General features: G+C 43.0%; 1 protein-coding gene across 6 annotated transcripts in view; it reads right to left on the minus strand.

Moving 5' to 3' along the window:
- Nucleotides 1–24,533, minus strand: part of Phf20 (PHD finger protein 20) — a 125,036-nt gene that overhangs the window by 16,891 nt on the left and 83,612 nt on the right. For all 6 annotated transcript variants that reach the window (XM_005384767.2, XM_013514071.1, XM_005384764.2 and 3 more), the window contains 5 exons: nucleotides 20,643–20,921; nucleotides 10,187–10,285; nucleotides 9,400–9,564; nucleotides 8,671–8,849; nucleotides 4,108–4,207 (listed from right to left, as the gene is read on the minus strand). In XM_005384767.2, coding sequence (XP_005384824.1) covers nucleotides 4,108–4,207; nucleotides 8,671–8,849; nucleotides 9,400–9,564; nucleotides 10,187–10,285; nucleotides 20,643–20,921 — 822 coding nt within the window. The remainder of the gene's footprint in view (nucleotides 1–4,107; nucleotides 4,208–8,670; nucleotides 8,850–9,399; nucleotides 9,565–10,186; nucleotides 10,286–20,642; nucleotides 20,922–24,533) is intronic.

Below are 24,533 nucleotides of genomic sequence, written 5' to 3' on the forward strand. Positions count from 1 at the left end.
AGACTGGCGCTCCCCGCCCGAGGCTCCCTGTGTGCCGGAAGTCCTCCGTCCGGGGAACGACAAGGTCGGGAATGAGTCGCCGGTCCGAAGACCCCAAAAGACCGGCGCTCCCCACCCGAGGCTCCCCGTGCACAGGGGGCCCACCCTCCGGGAGCCAGCAGGCAGGAAGCTAGCCAGCCAGAAGGCTGGCGTTCCCCACCCGCAGCTCCCTGTGCACCGGAAGCCCTCCTTCCGGGAAACCCCCTCATTTGAACATTTTATTCTCATTTCTCAGTATCTATTATACATTTTGGTCCTTCTTTGTCACTTATTTGGTCACTTTTGGATTCTCAAACCAGAGAAAATGTATTTAAATATGGGTGTCCAATTTATTTCACTTACAAGTATGGTCTCTGGGTGCATACCTTTACCTACAAATGTCTCAAATACCTTCTCTATGGCTGAGTAGTAGTCCATTGTAGTAAGAAAACAAAAAAAGCCATTTTCTTTATATATTCATCAGTTTATGGACATTTGGGTTGCTTCCTATCGGGCTGTTAGCTATTATAAACTGTGCTGTTATAAACATGGGTGTGTATATATTGCAGTGGTATGATGCTTTTAATTCTTTCAGGAAGATACCAAAGGGGAACAGCTGAGTCAAATGGAACCTCTAGTTCTAATTTTTTGAGAAATCTCTACACTGATTTCCACAGTGGTTGCACTGGTCTACACTCCCACCAACAGTGGAGAAGAGTTCTTTTTGCCCCAAAGCCCCACCAGCATCTGTTATTGGTTGATTTCTTGACAACAGCAGTTCTTTCTGGAGTGAGATGGAATCTCAGTGTTGTTTTAATTTGCATCTCTTGAATGAACAGGAATGTTGAACAGCTTTTTATGTGTTTATTTGCCATCTACTTCTTCATCTGAGAAGTGTCCATTCATTTTAGATGCCCATTGTTGGGAGGGTCTTTCAATTTGGGGGGTCTGAATCTTTTGAGTTCTATATATATTCCAGATGTTAGTCCTCTGTCTGAGAAACAGCTGGCAAAATTTTTTCTCATGCTGAGGGTTGTCTCTTCACTCTGTTGCTGGTTTCTTTCGCTGTGCAAAAAGCTTTTTAATGAGATGAGACCCCAGTTGTTGATTTTTTGTGATAGTTCCTGTACAATTAGAGTTTTGTTCATAAAATCTTTGCCTACACAAGTGTCTTCAAGAGTTCTACCTATTCTCTCTTCCAGCAGATTTAGTGTTTTAATATTTAGATCTTTGATCCATTTCAATTATAGAGTTTAGTGCATGACAAAATGGGTCTACTTTTAATCTTCAGCATGTGGAAAGCCAGCTTTGTTTTTGATTTTTTTTTGAGACAAGGGCTTGCTATGTAGTTCAGGCTGGCCTCAAATTCTCACCAATCCTCCTGCCTCAGCCTCCTGAGTACTGGGATTATAGGTACACACCACCATGCATGGTATTATTTTTTTTTTAATATTCCTGTCTTCAAATATACTACGAGCCATTAGAACAGAATCAATTTGCTTATAGTTGCAGTCCCAGTGCCTAGTAAAGAACACCTTGAATTATTTATCAAATAAACGAAAAGAAACTCCAGGATTCCAACTACACTACCTAACCAGAGAATCAGACCCCCTTCCCTTCTCTGGATGTCTGCACAACTGGAAGGCTTCAATAGTCTTGCTCATTAGTAGGCTCCCTAGGAAGGACTCAAAACAAGCACAGGGGATGTTGCAACATTTTCTGATCCAAAAGCCCACAAGTGCTTCTAAGTAGACTGTGGTTAACTTGTCAATAACTACTAAAACCCTGAAATAGGCCATATAAGCCCTACCAAAGTTCTCGGTCTTTCTAGTTTTACTAATGTACACGGTGGAGATATACTACAGAGGACTACAGAGTAAGACTCTATCTCAAAAACCGGAAGAGGAGGAGAGGAGGAAGAGGAAGAGAGAAGAGAAGAGAAGAGAAGAGAAGAGAAGAGAAGAGAAGAGAAGAGAAGAAAAGAGAAGAGAAGAGAAGAGAAAAGAAGCATGGTGGCACACGCCTGTAATCCCAGCACTCCTCAGGAGGCTGAGGCAGGAGGATCTTTTCAAGTTCGAGGACAGCCAGACCCTGTCTCAAAAAAAGACCAAAAAAGAGAAGAGAAATCTGTTAGAGCTGGGTAATAGCGCACATCTGTGATCCCAGCACTTGGAAGCCTAAAGCAGGACGGATGAGAGTTTGAGGCCGGCTTGGGCTACAAAGCAAGACTCTGTCTCCAAAAAATTTTTTTAATTTGAAAAAAAAAAAAAAAAAAAAAAATCATACAAAGTTTAAGTTCAGAAAGTGCTCAGGACTTGATGAAGATGGTGTGTGTGGTTTCTAAAGAAGGAAAAATGAACAAAAGACAAGGAAAAAAAAGATCTTGAAAAGGTGTCCCAGGGAGTCTTTAGAATCATGGGGGAAACCTCAGAGGCATCTGCTGCAGGCAGTGGCCCTAGCAGTAGGATTCAGAGCAGCAGCACCTGTTTTACAAGACAAAGGTTAGAGACAAGTGATTCTCATCTCCCATCTGACATTAACTATTAACTGGTAGAGTAATCCTGGCTCAGTCATATCCCTTCTGGGCCTGTTTACTCACCTAACTGTCTGACCACTTTCTTAGGATAAAGGGACAAATGGAAGAAGATTATTTGCCATCTAGACAATAAGTTAATAACACAACAGAAGTCTTTCAGCTTGGACAGGACCTGCTTGCTGAAATCGTGACAGCCAGTCCCCTCCCTTTACAACCAGCAAAATCCAGAGATGTGGCCCTGCAGGACAGTTCTCATTCCCATTGCTTAATGGGTTAAAAAAAGTCATCTCTGGCCATCAATTTCTTCCTCATAAGCAAAACTGAGGGTAGAAGACCCACCAGCCCCAGTCCACAGGACCAAGCAGAATAAAAGAAGCAGAGGTTCCCAAATATTGTCAAGCTATAAGGGATTCAACATACTGGAGCTAAGGGAGACACCTCACAGGTGCAAGGGGAGACGGTATCACTGTCCCATTGACAGCAGGACAAAAACCACAGGATTACAAGCCTCCCATTCCAGAGGAAAGTTACAGGGTACCCCTGTAACCATGAAATTAATTGTGCTAAGCAATCAAGACACTGCACCAGGTGGCAACAGTCTCTAAGCACGCCTCTGCTCTTCTGCTCCACACCTTCTCCTTCCAGGTGGCAGCGATGCAGTGGGGGACAGATGCCACCACTGGCAGCACAGGCAGTTTTCTAACCTTCCAACAGCAGAGCCCACACGCCACCCCTCAAAAGTTCTAAAAAAAAGAAAGGTGCTTACTACAACAGCACATATGCTGAACTGAATAGTGCAGAGAAGATGAGCAGGTTCCTGAGCAAAGATGGCCAGTTAACTCATGCAGCACCCAATATCCTTTTGTGGTTTGTTTGTCTGGTTTTTTTTTTTTTTGGTTTTGGTTTTGGTTTTTCTCTGGTACCGGGAACCGAACTCACGACCTTGCGCTTGCCAGGCAGGCGCTTTTGCCGCTGAGCTAAATCCCCAGCCCTGTTTGTTTTTTTTTTAATCACTTCACAGCATTTTGGCTAAGATTAAGTGTTTTGGTTTTCTGAGACAGGCTTTCACTTTGTAGTTCAGGCTGGCCTCAAAATCACAACAACCCTCCAGCCTCAGCCTCCCAAGGGCTGGGATGGCAGGCATGCTCACCATGCCCGGCTCCCAATATCCTTTATGGAGTTTCAGGCAGGCCAAATGAAAGCTGCTATACAACACTGTGCTTATTATGAACGATATCAAACATATACTTAAATAAATATGACATTAGATACTTCACAGTGTTTTGGGTTTTTTTTTAAAGCACAATTAAAGAAAAGGAAATGTTTTAGCTCAAGGCCAGGCCTTCTAGCTGAGCCTCTTCATACATATTCTCATACTGCTAAGTTGGAGAAAGCCAGCCACCAGGTGGGCCAGTAACAAAAGCACAGATGAGTGGGAGTCATTAGTGCCAAAGAAATGCATCTCAAAACCAGACACTTAGGATGTTTCACAGCCAGCTGTGCTAAGGAACAGACTACACACTGTTAATATTCCTGACTCCAGAAATCTCTACCTGGAGGGTCTTGGCAAATATAACAGGTGTACTTCTCAGGTACATTTTCTTCCAGTAATCCCATGCAGACCCCATGCTGCCAGCACTGGCACTCTTCACACTGTTAGAATTAAAGCAACAAAAATTAAACTCAGAAAATATCCTGCATCTAGAAGTTAAGACTTCACCAGGAAGGGTGGGGTGATAAGGAGAAGAACGGGAAGAGTAGTCCCTACAGACTCTACTAAAATGAGCTTCAGCACACATCTGAAATGGCATTCTCCAAAATGAAGTCACTGGCCACGTAGGGCGCTATATTTAAATGAACAAGTTAAGTTAAAAATCAGTTCCTGAGTCCTATGAGCCACATCTGAAATGCCCAATAGCCACCGGAGGCTGGCAGCTACTGCAGCAGACAGCACAAAGACCATTCAGATGTATTGAACAGTGCCAATCTCAGAATGAGAGTCTAGAGGCTTTCACTTTCCTGATCACATTATACGGACTGAATGAAAATTGTTCAAATCCTTAGATAAAGGCTAACTTGAAATAACAAAAGGCTGAGTTTGAATTATGGCTGAAGCATTCACTAGCTGTATAATTTTGCACAGGTCACGCCACTTTGGGCTTGTTTCCCTATCTGCAAAATGATACTATTCCTACCAATTCCACTACTGAGGCGAGCATACAGCTTTTTACTAATAGACAAGCCAGTTACTTGGAACGCCCTGAAGTGATCATGTGTTAGCACTTCCCATTTGTTCTCACTAAGCCTTACCAAAGGTCACACAGCTAATGAGAGACAATGGTGGATCAGAACATGAACCTGGATAATTATAAAGCTAGCTCTCTTGATCAATAGGCTCAACTGCCTTTCCAGGATAGAGGATAGAAAGTAAACAGAGTGAAGGAGCTGACAGTGAGGGTGGCACTTAGTGATATTTTGATAACTAGAGACAGCAAGTCTAAAAGTCAGATTCCCAAAGATACTAGGGATACATTAAGCAATTCGAATCCAAGGCCCCAAACCTTAATACTCAAACAATTTATAAGCTCTGGAGGGTGGACTGTGAGCTTCCAAACATGATCTTGATGGTGGGTCACTAGCCTTGCAACAAGGCACTAGAAATTACATGCTCTCGAACCGATCTTATCTGAAGTCTTTTAGGTCTGCCCTTGTCAGTTAGCTTCCTGGAGGCTTTTTGTTTGCCCAGAGAAGCCCACTTGGTATCAAATAGGTCATACCATCAAGGCTTCTCTGATCGGTTCCAGAGCATGTAATTTACCAATGAGGAAGCTAAAGTTCGGAGAAGAGAAGTACACTGGACAAGACAATAAAGGCAGTGAGTAGCAGAAAACAGACTAGTAATTAAGAATGATATTCTCTTTCACCAATGACTTGGTCTTAAGAACTAAAACTCACCAAAGATGAATCAAGTAACAGCTAAATTTCAAGATGCACAATGACAGCTTTTCTCATGTGGGTCAAACTATACATTATTCACTTTTAAAAGTTTAAATTCAGGCTGGGCAGGATGGTGCAACCTATAATCCCAGCATTTGGGAGGTGGAGGAAGGAGGATCACTGTAGGTTCAAGGCCAGCCTGGGTTACACAGTGAGTTCAATAAACATAACAGATTTGAAAGATCTCTCTGAATCATGGTGTTCCTCCTGCCTCAGCCCCCCAAGTGCTGCAATTGCAACTGTGTGCCTCCACACTCAGCTCTCCATCAAAACAATTTTTAAATATTATTTGAAGAACAGAGATTAAAGTCATGGCACAATGTATCCCCTTGCTGGACAGTAAGAACACCATAAGGAATCACTTCTTGGGCTAATATACCAAAATACTGTAATCCCAAAATAAATTAATAACTTTGTGACTAGGTAGATTTCTAAAATTAACAGCCAAGACATATGTGAAAAGAAAAAGCAGGACAACTGTACTAGCCCTACCAGCTATATTAAAATTATAAAAGCATAACCATTAAAATTGTATAAGCAAACACTGATGGCTCAAAGGAAAAGAATGCAGAAGAGATCCAAACACATAAAATGAAGTAAATATAGGCAGCATTTTACACAGTGGAGCATGGTATTAGGACAACTGGTGGAGCAAATATTTGTATTATTTAAAAAAATTAATGAAACCTCAGAAAAACTAAAAGAAACCATAAGAAATGCTGTGATGTTATACATTTGTTTCTGCAGTGCGAGGAACAGAACACAGGGCTTCGGGTACACTAGGCAAATGCTTTGGCAAGTGCTCTACTCCTGAGCAACAACCCAGCTCAGTCCCAGCTGTCAAAGAATTCATTAAAAAAAAGTTGTCTTTTTTTCTTAAATTTGTTACACGTGACCTCATAAAAAACAAGCAAAACATCTGTAAGACATTCAGAAGACAAGATAAAAAGTGCCAAATATATCTGTAACTCTTAGAACAGCCTTAACAAAAGTTCTACAAAAAACTTTTACAGCCAAGTGTGGTGGTGCAGGCCTGTAATCTAAGCACTCTGGGAAGACGAGGCAGGACAATTGCCAAGTTCAAAACCAACCTGAGCAGCTTAGTGACTGAGTGAAATCAAGTTCCTAAACACATACATATGAACATAAATAAGGGTTGGGGATGGCCCTGGTTTAAATCTCCAGTACCTAAACACACAAACACAAGTAAAAGAGGGGGAAAAAAAGAAAGAGAAGAAGAGAGGAGGGAGAGAGGGAGGGAAGGGGGAAGCAAGCCAGGTTTGGTGGTGCACCTGGGTAATCTTAGCTTTTGGAGAGCTGAGTTCAAGGCCAGCCTGGGCTACACAGAGAGATGAAGACCAGTTTGAACTATATAGTAGACCCTATCTCAAAAAACACGAAAAAGCTGGGCATAGTGGTACACCTGTAACCCCAGCACTCGGGAGGCTGAGGCAGGAGGATCACCACAAATTCAAGGCCAGACTGGGCTACGTAATGACTTCAAGGCCAGCCTCAACTACATAGTGAGACCCTGTCTCAAAAAATCCAAAAGTAAAAAAATAAAAACACCACCCCCCAAAAAAGAAAATCAGGACCCAGGAATATAGCTCAGTGGCACAAGCACCTGCCTGGCAAGCGTAAGGTCCCAAGTTTGATTGCCAGTACCAAAAAAGAAATTTTAAAAATTTAAAAAAAAAAAAAGAAAATCAGAGAGATAAATTCAACTATATACTAAACCAAAATTCAAAAGTGAATTTCAAAAAGTGAAGCCATACTGACCTACAGCACTATTAAGGCAAGGAAATAATAGCCTAACACAGAAAGCAACCAAGCAGGGCAAGGCCTTCTTCTCATAATCTTCACAGACCAGGTAAATTCTTACTGTCAGATGGACAGATGCCTCCTTTACTGGAAACAGCCAAGCCCCACAGTCCACAGCCACCCCCAGTCCACAACAACAGAGGTAGGCTCCAGGCAGCCTTTCTATACAGTGTGAAGCTGCCCACACCCCTCAACCTCCACCCAACTCCAGACCAGATGAATAGACCAAGTCTGGCCCAGGACAAACCTCTCTACCTCTCCAAAGACTAATATTCACCTGAGCCAGGCTAGAATTCCATGCTCGGGAATTCAGAATTAGAACTGAGATTCCAAGCTCAACCTACCTAGTCTCTTGAACACAAAAAGACAAAACAGAAGATGGCAAGGGGACACAGCTATTTGACCACTTTACATCTTCTAAGAAAATAAGTAAGCAGTAACATAAAAATAAATAAATAAATAGAAGAAAAGCAGTAGAAAAAAGGAAAATAACCAAATTGACTCTGGAAAGAAGCAGGAAACAGCGTGACCAAGCCTTTGTGTTCCTAGACCCTGTCTACTTTCTCAACAATGTTTGTACTTATTCCTAAAAAATTGTAACTAATACAAGCAGGACTTACGTTCAAAAAACTCAGGTTTCCTGGCCAGCCGGGCAGCTGCCAAGACACCCAGGGTATTTATGACAGTCCTCAGAGATAGCCAGACAGCAGCCGCCTCCACCAGAACTGTAAGTAACAAACAGGAAAAGAAGGGCCACAGCAAGCAAGGGGCCAGTGACGGTCTCCTCAAGTAGGTAGGGAGGTCCCACCCCGCAGGAACATCCCAAAGGAGGAAGATGACACATCAGGAAAACAATAGGAAACAAAGAAGTTATAAAACCAGCCTCTGTTTCTTTAGGCCACAAAGAAAATTTGCATCAAGGAGATGATGGTACATAAGGTTAAAATGCCACCCCAAAGTTTGAGTCCCTACTGGCCTCACTGTGTGACCATTGGCAAAGCCCTTAACCCAAGGCAGGCTTCAAATGAGGAGAGGATGAGAGGTTTGTAATCAATGATTCCTCAAAGCCTCTTTTATTCTACAGATGGGCTATTTACAACAGCCTGAAATTCCCAGAAAATCAAATCAAAAGCAAACTCAGTCTGCTGCTATTCGTACCAAATATCTAGGGCTTCTGATGTGACTCGCCACTGCTGTTAGCCTCAACCCTCTCTCCAAGAACCAGCAGGGTTTTTCTTTTGGTTTTTCTGTTTTTGTTTTTTGCTTCTTTAGACCTATGTTCTGCAAGTTCTACCTACCTGAATCATGAAATCATTTTCCTCCTGGACCTCACAGATGCAACGGACCACCTCAAAATCATAGTGGTCCTCTCCATCGAGTTCCTCATCTGGGTTGGTAGTCACATCGACATCTTGACCATACTCCTCATCACTCCAAAGAAAGCTCTCAGAAGAAGACTCACTCAAATTATCCTCCTCTGGAAGAAGGAAACCAAAAGTTACTATTTTAAATTATAGTTCAAAATTTATAAAGCTCTAGCGTGTCCAGAGTAGACAATGATGTTATAACCCACTCCTCAAGGACCTGCACACAGGGGTGGGAAATGGAGGCACCAATCTGTTCCCTGGGTTTGTCATTAGTAACAGTCCAAACAGCATGCGCTGACTGGCCAATACTCCATTTCCTCATCTCACTGGGAGAACAGGAAGCCCAAGGTCAGTGGGTGCTCAAGGTCAAAGAGCTTGTGGCAAAGAAGCTACAACTCTCCATGAACCAGACAGTCCTTCATGCATGGCACTCTGACACGCTGTTCAGCCTTCCCTATCCAGCCAGGATCTGGTCTGCTGTCAGTCCATGTCCCAGCTATCTTTCGAGCTCTGCAAACAGTGGAGAGGGAGTGAAAGATCCCAGGGACAATTAGAAAAAGAGTACCACCCCTCCCCACCTAGAACAAGGACAGATTTCTTCTGTACCAGACACTATCTAAGTACTACTTCGTATCTTCAGGCCACAGTCAGCGTCCTTACCGGATGCTTTCAATTTCCCTTTGTGGTTGCCAGATTCTGAGCCATGGAGCTGTGGGCTCATATGGACCACAGGCTTGTGTGAGGACCCACACCTGGTGACAGCAAATGTCTTCGGTGGCGATGGTTCCTGGGAAGTGTCACTGATCTCCTCACTGCAGGGGCATTCTGGAAGAATGGCAGACATCATCAGGGCATTCCAGAATCGACCTCATTCAACCAACAAGTCTGTTGTTTAAGGAGCACAAAGGCTTGGGGACAGTTCTACCACAAAGAGGCATGGAAGGCAGATTTAAGGATGTATATTTTTAGTCACCTCTGAGAATCCTAAGCCCAAATTCTTCCTCCTTCTGTCACCTTCTCCCTCCTTCCTGATAAGACTGTTTTTCTAAGCCAGAAGCCACACTGAAAATAAAACCTGGCATCTCTTTGGCTCCCAAGGATGGAACACAGATTTTCTGAAATATTACTGTGTAGTTAAACTAACACTTTTCAAGAAGTGAATCCTTTCTTTAGAGATGTATGTTCAAAACTCATGTGTATGAACAAAAACAGTCGCTCATCTGTACATCCTCTTGGACTCTGATGCCTTCTTAAATGCCAGCTGGACCTTGTAAGACCTGGGGGGAGTGTCTCACCCCAAAACTCCACCAGAGCCCAGGCTAGGTGGCACACACAAGCCCTGAGAGAAGCCTTCTGGTCCTTACTCTCCTCGGTGAAGCTCAGAGGCCACCAGGAGAAGAAGCCACCCCTCCCCACCTAGGACAAGAACACTCAAGGGGAAAATTACCAAGTTTGGTTTTCTTTTTCTTTTTCTTCTTCTTCTTTGGTTTCACTCTCACAAACTCTTTGAACTTCTTTTCTTTATTCTTTTCCTTGTCTTTTGCAGCTAGAATTAAAAGTTGAAGTGTTAGCATTTTAACATTTTCTTTTCAACGTTTAGACATTTATTCTTTTTTGCTCTTGTTGTGTTTTTTGTTTTTTGGGTTTTTTTGGTACTGGGAATTGAACTCAGAAGCTTGTGTCGCCAGGCAGGTGCTGTGCCACTAAGCTATATCCATGGCACCAGACGTTTACTCTTAATAATCAAGCATGTTCAATGGGAAGACTGACAGGTGGCAGGGTCCTGGCAGGCTCTGCCTGGAAGGCACCTTCCTTGTCTCTGCTGGCTCTGTGGGGCATTGCCACAGCAGCACCACTCAGCCTTCAGCTCTGGCAGACACTGGCTGCTGCCTGATTACAAATGAATTTTGGTAGAACACACTGTACTCAGGACTAGGATGTGGACTGGGCACCAAGATTTTGTCTCATTTTTTTAAACTGAGGTTCAATTCACGTAACATAAAACTCATCACTTCTTTTCTTTCTTTTTTTTTTTTTTTTTTTTTTTTTTTTGACTTTTTGAGACAAGGTCTCACTATATAGTTCAGGCTGGCCTTGAACTCACTATGTGGCCTAGGCTGGCCTCGAACTTGGGGGTAATCCACCTGCCTCAGCCTCTGGAGTCCTGGGATTACAGGTGTCTGCAACACCCAGCTCATCTCTTTCAAAGGAACAATTCATACCTTCTCCAGTTCTAGGATCAAACTCAGGCCTCATGCACATTAGGCACCCAGAGTTACATCACCAGCCCTTTTATTCTGAAACAAGATCTCACTAAATTGCCCAGGCTAGATTCAAACTAGTGATCCTCTGGTCTCAGCCTCCAGAAAAGCTGGGATGACAGGTATGTACCATGACACCTCTCAGCTGTTTACAGCAAAATTCCTTATCTGTACTCCCTTTCCAAGCTCCCCCTTCACTGCTTTTCCTAATTCCATTCTAAAAAGCATCCCACCTACCATTCCACTGAGACCAGTTTTCAAAGTGAACGGCCTCGCTATGGAAAAATTCAGTTATTCCTTCTTTTATCCTGCCAAATATATATGTAGTGTTGCAAAAACGCATCATACCTTACTTTTAAATGTCAACAAGAACTTAAGCTACATGTATCTGTGATCTAGCCATTCTAGAGGGCAGTTGTCCAGATAGAGACTGAGAGAGAAAGGATCAAAGCAGCTCTAGTTGTAATCACCCAAATGTCCTTCAGCAAATAAATGGACAAATAATTTGCAGCATATCCACAGAATGAAAAACTTTTCAGCAATAAAAATGGGAATTAGGCCAGGTGTAGTAGCACACGCCTATAATCCCAGCATTCTGGAGGCTGAGGCAGAAGGACTACTGGAAGTTTGAGACCACCCAGACTATACAGTGAGATCAAGGTCAGTGAATTCAAGACATAGCAAGACCCTGCGTCAAATAAATCACAAGTGTGAATTATTAACATATGCAACAGGGGCTGGGGATTTAGCTCAGCGGCACAGTGCCTGTACGGCAAGCGCAAGGTCCTGAGTTCGATCCCCGGTACCGGAAAAAAAAAAAAAAATACAGGCAACATATATGAATCTCAAAATAAGTATGCTGAGTGAAAGAAGACAAACAAATTAGTGCATACGACATGATTCTGTTCATACAAAATTCTAAACAATGAAATCAAATCTAACAGAAGGTAGAACAGCGGTTGCCTGGAGATCAGAGGAAAAGAGGAGATGGGAGGAAAAGGAGCCTGGCAGGCTCGTGAGTTCAGAAGGCAATGTCCACTGTCATTGTAGCGCTATATATGATTTAGCCCTTACCTCTCTGAGCTTTAGTCTCCCCATCTGTAAAACAAGAGTGGTTTACACAGGTTGTTATGTGGAGTAAATGAGATACTTGTGGGTTCCTTGGACATGACAAATGTTTAGTTAAAGTGAACCCCACCTCATCTGCCTGTGATTGTCTAGATTCACGAATCTTATCAAATTACACAATTTAAATATGTACACTTCATTTTACAACATTCAAGCTGGGAAGAAAAAACTAATTCAGCCAGGCATGGTGGTGCACCCAGCACATGGGAGGCCAGGGCAGAAGGATCACCAACAGTTTTTGGCCAGCCTGGACTACACACTGAGTTCAATGCCAGCTTCAACTTCACAGTAAAATCCCATTTCAGAAAACAAAAACAAAAAAAGAAAAAACCCAATGCAGCTGCATTTAGCACCTGACACTTGACCACTTTGTAAAACCACTTCAATCTATCTTCAAAATACTTCCATCAATTCAAAGGCAGAGTCCCTCTCCCCCAGGCAATCACCAACCGGTATGTCACCATTCATTTACTTATTCTGGATGTTTTATATGCATGTAATTTCTGGGGAGATAGCTCAGTGGCATAAGTGCCTGCCTGGCAAGTGCAAGGTCCTAAGTTCAATTCCTGGTACCAAAAAAAAAAAAAAAAAAAAAAGCGTATATGCATGTAATTATACAGTATATGACCTTTTGTTTTGTGGGGGTTTTTTCCCTTCTAGTATGGGACCTTCATGTCTGGCCTTTTTCACTAGTATCATGTTTTTAAAGGCAGCAGGATTTTTTACAATGTTCTCCAGGTGATTCTGATGTGGAATCAAGACAATCACAGACAGATGAGGTGGGGTTCACTTTAACTAAACATTTGTCATGTCCAAGGAACCCACAAGTATCTCATTTACTCCACATAACAACCTATGTAAACCACTCTTGTTTTACAGATGGGGAGACTAAAGCTCAGAGAGGTGAAGTCACCCACTTGACATCACACAGATTTTTTTCACTGGGGATAGGGGAAAATCTCCCTACACTGTTCAGGATAGTCTAGAACCTGTGGACTCAACAGATCAGCCTGCCTGGGACTAACACACCTGCCACCATGTCTGGCATCACACAGATAACGAAAAGCAGATCTGCTGGATTCTGCAGTACTGTACCGTGTCAGCACTGTGACCCAAATCCCTCTCCCAAAGGGGCATTCAGAGAGGAACAATAGGCTATAGCTGTTGGCTGGCCTACCTGTCAACTGCAGGCAAAAGGTAATGTACTGGCTAAGGGACATAGGACTTAAGAGTCACTGCATACCTTTCGTTTCCTTTCATTGAACAATTGAGGAAGAAAGTAAAACAAATTTTAAAAAATACAGAAAAGAACTTATTGCAATTTGTAGAAACACTAATTTTAAACCCAAGAAACCAGACTCAAAAGAAGTAAGGTGCCAGGCACAGTGGCACACACCTGTAATACCAGCACTCAGGAGGAGCCCAAAGACCAGCCTGGGCTACATAGCAGGCCTTATCTCAAAAATAAAAAAAGGAAGAAAGAAAAAGAAAAGCCAGGCATGGTGGCCCACGCCTATAATCCCAGCACTCAGGAGGCTGAGACAGTGAGCTCAAGGCCAGCCTGAACTGCATAGAGACCCTGTCTCAAAAAGAAAAGGACAAAGACAAAGAAGTGCCGGGCGTGGTGCACTCGGGAGGCTGAGGCAGGAGGATTGTTGCAAGCTCAAGGCCAGCTTGGGCTACAAAGTGAGCTCAAGACCAGCCTGAACTGCATAGTGAGATCCTGTCTCAAAATTTAAAAAAAAAAAATTAATCAAGAGAAGAAAACCAGGGGCTGGTGATTTAGCTCAGCAGCACAGCGCCTGCCTGGCAAGCGTGAGGTCGTGAGTTCAATTCCCGGTACCAGAAAAAAAAAAAAAAAAAAAAAGAGAAGAGAACAAGAGGGAAAAAAAGAGAGACCAAAGAAAAAGAAGTTAAGATGATTTGGTCTAAGTCATACAATTCACAAGGGCACCAAAGGAGAGGATTTCCTCAACTTGATAAAGAACATTGCCAGACATGTTGATGCACACATGCAATTCCAGTACTTGGGAGGCTGAGGCAGGATTGCCATGAGATTGAGGCCAGCCCGGGCTACATAGTGAGTCCAAGACCCTCTCTCAGAAAAAGCCCTCTCCCCCTTATTTTGGTTATGCTGGGGACTGAACTTGGGCCCTCATGCATGCTAGCTAGGCAAGTGCTCAATTCCACTGAACTACATCTCCAGACCCGTTGCCATTTTTTTTTTTTAATAGCAGCAATAGAAAACTGGAATGTGAGATCAAGACATAGCAAGTAGTGCTGGGAATTAAGCCCAGGGGTTTCTTTGGCCTTATCTAACAACAATCTTTTTTTCACTTTACCTTTCATAGAATAGTATCCCCTCCTTCAGCAATCCAAGAGGCAATATAAGACATGAGGGATAAGGCAGTTCATTCTACATAGGGATGCACTCAAGACCCCGCCAATTCACACTCACCTAACCCATGCCTAACACTTCCATGAAACAATCTATAATGTACACACACACACACACACACACACAGGTTTACCGGTGCTCTCTACTAGCTTTCTGCTCCCTTACTGAATTACTTTTATATTTATTGACTGGGTTCTAAAACTTTCCTTTTTATTACATACTTGTCATATATTCACCATAGAGAATCAGTACCTGCACATTAGTGTCTTAATTCTTTTTTCTCACCCCCTCCTCCTCTCCCTTCAGCGCTTCTTCCCCTCATTTACACAAGCTTTGTTTGCACTTCCCTTCTGTTCTTTTGTCCCTTTTCCCTTCCCTCCCTCCCCGTCACTCTCCCTCCTTCTTCCCATTTGAACATGTTCTTCCTACTTCCCAATATCTGCCCTCCATTATGCTCCCTATTTATCCTTTAGGTTCCTCGAATAACAGAAGCTATGAGATATTTAAACTTGTATGTCTGATTTAGTTCACTTACGATTACAGTCTCAAGGTGCATCCATTTCCCTACAAATGGCTCAAGTTTATCTTTTTTCTGGTAGAGTAGTGTTCCACTGCACATAAATACCACATTTTCCTTATCCACTCATCTGTTGATGGCCATATGGGCTGTTTCCAAGATTTAGCTATTTTACAATGTGCTGCTGTAAACATGGGATGTGCAAAATCACTGCAGTATGACACCTTTAACTTTTGGGAAGATACCTAAAAGGGCACAGGTGGGTCAAATGGAATCTCTAGTTTTAGTTTTTTGAGGAATCACCATACGATGTCCAGAGTGCTTGTCTACACTCCCACCAACAGTGGAGAAGGGTTCCTTTTTCCCCACACCCTCACTAGCATTTCTTATTGAAACCCTGCCTCAAAGAGGGGGAAAGAAAAGAAAAGAAAAGAAAAAAGAAAAGAAAACAAAAGAAAAGAAAGAAAAAGAAAAAAAAAAAATCACACAGATTAGTATAAAGATGATCACAAATGCACTAGAGATCTTGGGAATCCTAGTGCATTAGGCTTTCTGCACTGTCCCTGAAATGAGAAACCGGCATAGGTGCAGATCTACTGCTGTTCAACACCACGAACACCTCTTCCCTGGCTGTACAGATTTCTCACTTCAATCTGGACTTGATATGTGTAACAGAAATGTGGGTGTCTCTCAGGATCACTCCTTCCTCTCTTTTTTTCCTTCCTTTTTTCAGTACTAGGGACTAAACCCAGGGCTTCATACCTGCCCGTAAATGCTCTGCCCCTGAGCCACACTCCCAGCTCCTAGACGTTCTTCATCCTTCCTCTACAGCACAGCCTCTAAGGGATATGGTCAGAACTGACTCCATATTTTGTTAAGCCTGCCGGGGTGATCACATGCTCCTTGACACAGTGACAGGTTCAGATAATCTGAGCTGGAACCAATTTATGAGTTCATGAGGCAGGGACAGGAATGGACCAATTAGACCCAAACTTGAACTGTGTGAGGGTTATAAAAAGGGCATGCTCTTATTTTCTTGTTCTATTTGAATGACGAAACATGGAGCCTGCAGTGATACTGGCTACTAACCTATGACCACAAGATAATCAACCCGGAAACATCACTGAAAGGAGAAATGGAAAGCCACTGCGTCCTTAGCCCACCAGCCTGGAACAGCAGCTGCCCTGGACTTCACTGTGTGAGCCAACTGTCCTCTCTAGACAGAATCCATCTGAATTGATTTTCCAGTTCCTTGTAACCAAAAGCATTTTAAGTGCTGTAGCTGGCAGCAAACATGGTCACATGAGCTTTGAAGATTCTCTTCCTGGGGCTTCAGGTAGAGAATTAAACAGCAGAGATAGAAAGGAGATATTCTAGGAAGCTGTTCTAGAAGCCTGTGTTCTCTATACCCTGGGGGGATGGAGAGAACTTTCAAAGGTTCACCATGGCTGCTGGCTGAAGTGTGAAGTCATTTGTGGTCACAGATGGCAAAGCTCATGGGCCCTGACAAGACAGCAAGAATGGCCCAGCAGGGCCTGTGCTAACCCAGATGAGCTCCCTGAGGAACAGGGGCAGAAAAGGGAACAATCAGAAATCAGTCAGAAGGCTCACTGTACTTCACAGGACACTGCCTGCAGGATGCACTCTCATTCCCCACTCTGGGCCAAAGTGCTGACCCTCCAAGTCTGAAACACAGCAGACGCTACAGCTGGGAGTACAGCCTCTGTGGACAGACTCAAATTGTGGCTCCAACACCTGCTGGAGGGCTAAATATTGGTTCAAATGACTCCAGCTCATCTGCACCTTGGTTTCTAAAACCTGAAGTGAGCATAATAATATCCACTTCACAGGATTTAGTTTGAGGACTCAACAAGTCAATATAAGTAAAGAACTTTGAACATTGCCCTGCACAGGTCAAGAATTTAGAAGTTAGGAGTTATTATCATGCTTGCAATACTCTCTCCTAGGAAAGTGGTACTGGTCACTGTCAGCTCTCTCCTAAATAGCCAGATCAATTGTTCCATGACCCACAGAGCATGCCTAGCTACAGAGTGTCCTCCTGGCTGCCTTTACTGGGTTGTCTAGGAGTGATTTCCTGCCAGAGCTCTGGACCACAGAGCAGCTTGTCACCTACAGAGAGTGAGGTTTTCCTCCAGGACAGTCACTTGTCCTCTCCCCAGGCTGCAGATGCCCATCAGAAGAAATACAGGAGCCCTTCTTGCTCCCTTGGTACAGCTGGCTCTCAATTTTTTATATCTACTCATCATTGATTTATGATAGCAGAGAGACAATAATCATCAGACTGCTGCTTCCGGGAGACAAAAAAAATAGTATCACTACTTATGGGAGAACTCTGGTATGCCACAGAGCTTAGCCATGGGCTGGGATATGCAAGCATATTCTGACTTGCCTAAGTGAATGGCATGGATGGGGATATAGCTCAGTGGCGCAGGTGCCTGCCTGGCAAGCACAAGGTCCTGAGTTCGATTCCCAGTACCAGTACCAAAAAAAAAAAAAAAAAAAAATGAATGGCAGCTCAAGGGCAGAATGGAAATAAGAATGGTCCAGGGAAGGAGTCTTACTACTTATTACAGAAGTGGCATCTTGAGCCTGGCACCGCCATTTTACCAGATCTACTTTCCGAGGCTCATCCCCCTTCAGTCCCCAACCATGGATCCCCAGGCATCAGCCCATGAGGGCCTCCAAGAAAGCCTTCCTCAAGCCCTGCCCCAGCTCATGTGGTGGAGACCACCATGTCTTCCCCAGTACCCATTTCTTCTATAAGAAAAGCACATTTTCTAGCTTCCCTAGAATGAGGAATGACCAGGTGCTAGCATTCTGGCCTAAGGCATATGAGCAGAAGTGACATGTGGCACTTCTGGGTTATGACCTTAAAGGAAAGTATCATAACCTTCCTTCCCAGTGGCAGACAGGCTCACCATCTTGGACCACAAAGAGACACAATACCTAAAGCCTCATGGGACAACAGGGAGAAAGCTAAGCCAGCCACCTTCAGGGCCACAGCAGACCTGCAATGAGTAGGCTGCAGTCTGATCTGAGAGGGAAATCAATTTCCATTTGCTTTAGCCAGCTATTTGAGTTCTCTCTGTTACGGCCCTAATATTTTTATCTAATTAAGCTCATGCTGTTCTCTCCCCTTTAAGGAAGTGAGGTATGCTCCTGTGAGAAGGTCATCTAATAGCACAAGAAAAGGTGCAGATGGCAGCCACCACAACCATAAATGCTAGCTCTGGTGCCCTCAGGTTTATACTGGCTTAAAGCCAAGGTTTACCTAGGATGAGATTGATTCAAATAGGTATGGCAACAGGTAATAAACACAGCTGATGCTCTCTCTGACCTGAGAATATTCCTTCTGAGCTAAGCCTCTATGTAGGACTGAACTTACCTATATAGAAATAAACCCAAACCCAAGAAAGCTTGAGGTAGCTTCTGCAAGAGAATTTACTAAGTGAAGTCTACTGTACTGAACTTCACTTGGAAAAGCAAATCTATATTCACTTACGCAACTAAATGCCTGCTGAAGGAAAAGGGCACATCAAGTGACAGAATTTAGAAGGCTGGAGTCAGAAGGGGCATGTTAGGGACAGATAACTGGTTACCACAACTATCTAACTTCAGCCTTTAAGGCCTGGATTAACCAGCTCTGGGTGCTATAGAACACTAAGACTGAGTGGCTTAAGTAACAGACATTTATATTTCAGTACTGGGAGGAAGCACAAAATTGGTGTCCTGGACAATTTAACTGCTGGGGAGAGACCTCTGCTGCATCCTTGCATAACAGTGAGGGATGTCTCTCTATGGACTCTCATAAGGACATGAAGATCCTAAGCTCATGATCTCATCTAAACTTAATTACTCCTGAAGGTTACTTCTCCAAATATCATCACAGAGACTAGGACTATAACATATGAATAGGGAGGCTGGAGCTGGGGATTTAGCTCAGCAGCACAGCACCTGCCTGGCAAGTGCGAGGTCGTGAGTTCAATTCCCAGTACCAGAAAACAAACAAACAAACAAACAAACAAAAAAATGAATTGGGAGGTTAAGAGTGGAGAGGGAGAGCAGGGACACAACTCAACCCACAACAAAATTGAAATGTCACCTTCTGCTCTCCTTCTAGTCTCTTCCCTGTAGGGAAAAGCTGCATCTGCATTCCCACAGCACTTTATGTTTCTAAAATAGAAATGGGACCTTTTTACAGGGTTTATGTGGTTTTCGCTCCACACAAAAGGGCCTTGTCTCAATCACACCTCTTCTTCCACCATTATCTTAGAAAGGAAGAAGCTAGGCGTGATGGCACACATCTGGAGTCCCAGCACTAGGGAGGCTGAGGCGGAAGGATCGCTGTGAGTTTAAGGCCAGCCTGGGCTACAAAGTGACCTCAGGGTCAGCCTGAACTGCATAGCGAGACCCTGTCTCAAAAAGATAAAAAAAAAAGAAGAAATGAAATGAGAGTTTATATACTCCATAATACCACTACTGTGGTTTGTACACAAAATAAACAGTGCTGTCAGAAAGTATCTTCAACTGGTCAGGCATTGTGCCACATATCTATAATCCTAACACTTAGGAGGCTGAAGCAACAGGGTAACAGTAAGCTTGAGGCAGCCTGAACTACACAGCAAGACCTCGTCTCAAAAAGCAAGAGACCTTGTCTCTTTAACTGCAATTAAGAGGTAAAAAGAATAAACATCTGCACTCAGCAGCAGAATCAAATATCACTTTTTAGTTCTTTTGTGTTTTCATCCTGCTGCCAGGGATGGGGCACAAGTTTGGGAGGGCAGAATGACAGTACCTATTCTGTTCTGTTTTCCCACTGGCTTCCACAGGAGGCTCCTTGCCCGAAAGCCCCACTCATCCTGAGAGCACCACAGCCTTCAACAGTACGGTCAGGCTCAGCTTGGGCATGACTTTCCCACACCCAACCTATTTTTCAGCACGCACAATGTTCTCAGCAAAAACTGCAGCACAGTACAGGCACTGCCCTGGGCAAACACAGGACAGGATGTCATAAAGAAGAAATAAGGCAGAGCACGGATCTTCCCAGTGCCAGGACACCTGACAATATCCACACATTGTTACCAGACACTCTGAGAACTTCAATCACTGTATCTGCTCAGGCCTCCTCACATGATGTCCTTCGCCAGACCTTGGATGACACCTTGCCGAATCTCCTCACCAACCCCTTCTTCAAGCCTTCTAAGACAGCCCCACTTGTCTTTGTGTTTGTTCCCTGCAGTCTTTTCGCCCACCATCTGCCTGCACCCAGGTATATTCAATCTTGTGCCTCACTGCCTTCACAGAAGCCTGTCCGGTGGTCTCTGACTCAGGACTCTTGTTACAGGTAACTTCCTCAAGGTAACTTAGGCAGCAAAAGGAAGAGACAAGGCTGAGAGTTGGGTATCCCTCCTTCCCCCACAAGGCCCGTGACTTCAGCTTACAACTTCTAAGGATCACTTATCACTTTCAGTCTAATGGAATTCAACTGAACTAGAACAATCTTTCTGTGTCAGAGACACAAGCACTGTGACTAAGCAGTAGAGCCCTCAATGACACAATGCAGAACCAAGACACTTACTTGGGGAACTGGCGGAGACCCGCTTCCGGGTCACACTCTCTTGGCTGGCCTTGTCAGAAGCTGAGGAGCCCCTCGTTTGGACATGCCTCTTCCCCGGGCTCTCGTCTGGCTCTGGTGACTTCTCCATCCCATGGAAATACTTCATGTGATAATGCAGCAGTTTAGCTTTGCGAAAAAACTTTAAACAGTCCACAACCTTGCATCTAAATTTGTGGTCCAGGTCGACTGCTGACACATTAGATGTCACAAAATCATCTGTTTTCTTAAAAGTATTTGGTACTGGAAAAAAAAAAAAAGCAAAGATCCCTTGTGCTTATCCTAGTATTGCAAAATATGCATTAGCATACAGCAATGGGAAATGAAAGAACGGCATGCATATGTAGCCAGAGACACCAAGCAGACTGTCAATACTTCCTAACATTACTGCTTGACAAGAATAAATACAACTTCAGGTAAACAACTATGATTCATTCATCTTTATAAGGAAAATATCAGCATGTTTACTTTAACAAGCCTTATAAGTTCTCAGAGTTTCACCGACTTTGGGAGAAAAATGGGAAAATCCTAAAGAAAATCAGGAATCTTAAGCCAGCATTTGTTGCTCTTGAGATGCACCAAATTCATATTCACCACCACCCTGGAGAGGGGCAGAACTAGGGAACACTCTAAGGGACGTCTTTATGAAACCTAAAGGAGGGTCAGGGATATAGCTCAGCGGCACAGCGCCTGCCTGGCAAGTGTGAGGGCCTGAGTTTGATTCCCGGTACCAAAAAAAGAAAAAAAAAAAAAAAAACCTAGGGGATTTTACAACAGTGTTTACATAACCGAAGTACAGTGTTCCAACAGTTTTAGTACTGAGCCTTGAAAAGCTCACCATAAACTTTGCTATAGCATGGACTTTATCTGGTCAAAAGGACCCAGCGATTGCAAGGAAAAACAAAACAGCAACCAAGTGGATGGAGCTGGAGGACATGAGGAAAAAATTTAGAGGATGCAATGATTAAATTCAAAGAAACAAAGTTGATTTTCAAAAACAAAATAAACAGAAGGCAATAGTGTGCCATGCACCAATAACACAAAGTAAAGCCGTCACAGGGTGTTCATGTGTGCCACACGCTGCTCACTGAAGGCTTCCTTCCCAGCAACCTCACCCACAAAGAGCAGTCACCTGAAATTCAAGTCACTTCTCCTCTACAGATTGGTTCATCCAAGAGTATCCTTAATGGACCTTTCTTGGGCAAATAAAATTTTTCCTAAAAGCAATCATATATTTTCTATTATAAGTAAATAGTATACTAAACTTCTGGTAAATGTTATGATAATTTTAATAAGCACTATTCCATAATCAGAAGAAATATTTTTAAAAATTCTTTTTTTAAATTTATAAACTTTTCATTTTTTTTAACTTTTTGACTCAGTTTAAAACAGAAACACATTGTACAAAAAAAATCACTCATGTACAAAAATTTTTCTGTTTGTGTCCTTATTCTTTTTTTTAAGACAGGCTCTCACTATGTAGCCCAGGCTGGCCTTGAACTCCCAAGTGCTAGGATTACAAGATGCACCACCACGCCTGGCTATATCCTTATTCTATAACTGTTTTCTACTTATATTTTACTTTTAAAAACATTTTTTGTTAAAGATAAAGACACAAACACATATCAGCATAAGCCTACACAGGATTAGGATCAGTATCACTGTCCTGCTCCAACATCTTGATGAACTAGAACAGCGGCAGCGAGTGAACCTATGGCATGCGTGCTGCAGCAGGTTGTGTCACTGAAAGCTCTAAAAGGTTCACTATCACTGAATTAGGTCTTCAATCCCCCATGAAAGGCTTGCCTGAGGCTCTCCTTAAGAGGTTATCACTGTCCCCAAAATAGGTCCATGGTGGTTTGCTTGTTTTGTTTTCCATCATACATTCTGTTATGTTTTGGCTCTTAAATGTCCCCCAAAAGTGCATGTGTTAAAGACTAGATCCCCAATGCACCCACATTGGGGGGGGCGCTTTGGGAAATAATTGGGTTGTGAAGGCTCTGACCTCATTAATGGGTTAATCTATTGATAGAGTCACAACTTCATGGGCTTTTCAGAAGCCTGGAAATTTTAGGAGTAGAGCCAAGTTGGAAGAAGTAACTGGTTATTAATCAGCTTACTGTCACTTTGACAAAATAACAAAGACATCAAACTAGAGGAAGAAAGGTGTATTTTGGCTCCTGATTTCTCTTATTTTTTTGGTTTTTTGAAACAGGGTCTCACTATTTAGTTCAGGATGGTCTTGAACTCACTGTGTAGCCCAGGCTGACCTCAAACTTGAGGTGATCCCTCTGCCTCTGCCTCTGCCTCTGCCTCTGCCTCATGAGTGCTGGGATTATAGGCATATGCCACCATGCCTGGCTTGGCTTATGGTTTCAGTCTGTGGTCATGTGGCCACAGTGCTTGGGCCTGTGGCAAGACAGAATATGATGGTAAGGAGTGTGGTAGAGCAAAGCTGCTCATCTTATGGTGGCAGGGGTGAGGGTGAACACAGAGGGAGGAAAAAAAGAGGAGGAGAATAAGAGAAGGAGAAAGGAGAGAAAGGGTCCTGGGACAAAATACACCCTTTATTAAGGGCATGCCTTAATAACAATGAATATAAAATCACTATGTATTATAAATATGTACTAATAAAAATTATAACAATGTTTTTAAATCTTCAACTTCTAGTTGCTTCCATTTACCTATAAAAACCTTGAGTTTGTAAGTGAAATAAATCAGACTCACATGTGTAAATATCATATTATCTCCCTAGTGTAAGAAACTGAAAGAGTAAACAAGATCCAAAATGTACAACAGATATTGTAAAAGCGAAAGAAACTGTTCAAAAGGAAAAAACAACTGGGCTACAAAGTGAGCTCAAGACCAGCCTGAACTGCACAGTGAGACCCTCTCTCAAAAAGACAATAGATAGATAGATTAAAAAAAAAAAAAGTATCCTAGATAAAACCTTAAACTTCTAATACTGTATACCCTAAAATTCTTACTTAAAAAGCAAATGATTCCTCTAGAATGACCTCCTCTTGGGCCTATTAGGTTGAATCATAAACCTGACATTTTCATACATTAAAAAGGTTAAATATTGTCCATTCCATATGGTTCAACCTTTTCTACATGGCAAATAGGCTTTCAAAAATCACTGCAGACAATTCTGTTTCAACTGTTTGAACAACACTAAGGTTTAAGGTCAAACGGCATCAATACTGTCTGTGACTATCTGAAGGCGACAGATAGTTGGTTAAGACCAGCTACAGTAAAGCCAGCCAACACTGGGCTTCTTGGAAGCCCTGATATATGATAAATTCGTTTACAACACAAAAGTAGACCACCAAAGTACTTTTCTGAATTTTAAAAGAAAATTAAAGAGTTAAAAACAAGGAATCTGAACCAATTTCACAAAGAATCACCATCCTATTTAAAAACTCCACACTCTTCTATATAAACACAGCCTATCTGCCTAGGCAAACACAGTACAATGTCTACAAGTGTGGGCTCTGCAACCAGATTACCCATTTCTAGTCCATTTTCTCCCTTTGCCTTAGTTTCTTCATGTGCAGGATGGAAATAATAGTGGTAACTACTTCACTGAGTTGTAATATTTAAATAAATTGCAACTGAGCATGATGGGTCATACCTGTAATCCCAGGTACTTGGGAGGCTAAAGCAGAAAGATCAGACATTCATAGGCCAGCCTGGGCAATGAACCCCGTCAGGCAGATGGAGGAGACAGAAGGAGGGAGGTGAGGGAGGCAGAAGAAGGGGAGGGAAAGGGAACAGAAAGGAAGGAAAGGGAAGGGGAGGGGAGGAAAGGGGAGGGAAGGGGAGGGGAGGAAAGGGGAGGGAAGGGAAGGGAAG

The sequence above is a fragment of the Chinchilla lanigera genome, unplaced genomic scaffold (genome assembly GCF_000276665.1).
Source record: "Chinchilla lanigera isolate Chin_1 unplaced genomic scaffold, ChiLan1.0 scaffold00021, whole genome shotgun sequence".
Classification (NCBI taxonomy): Eukaryota; Metazoa; Chordata; class Mammalia; order Rodentia; family Chinchillidae; genus Chinchilla; species Chinchilla lanigera.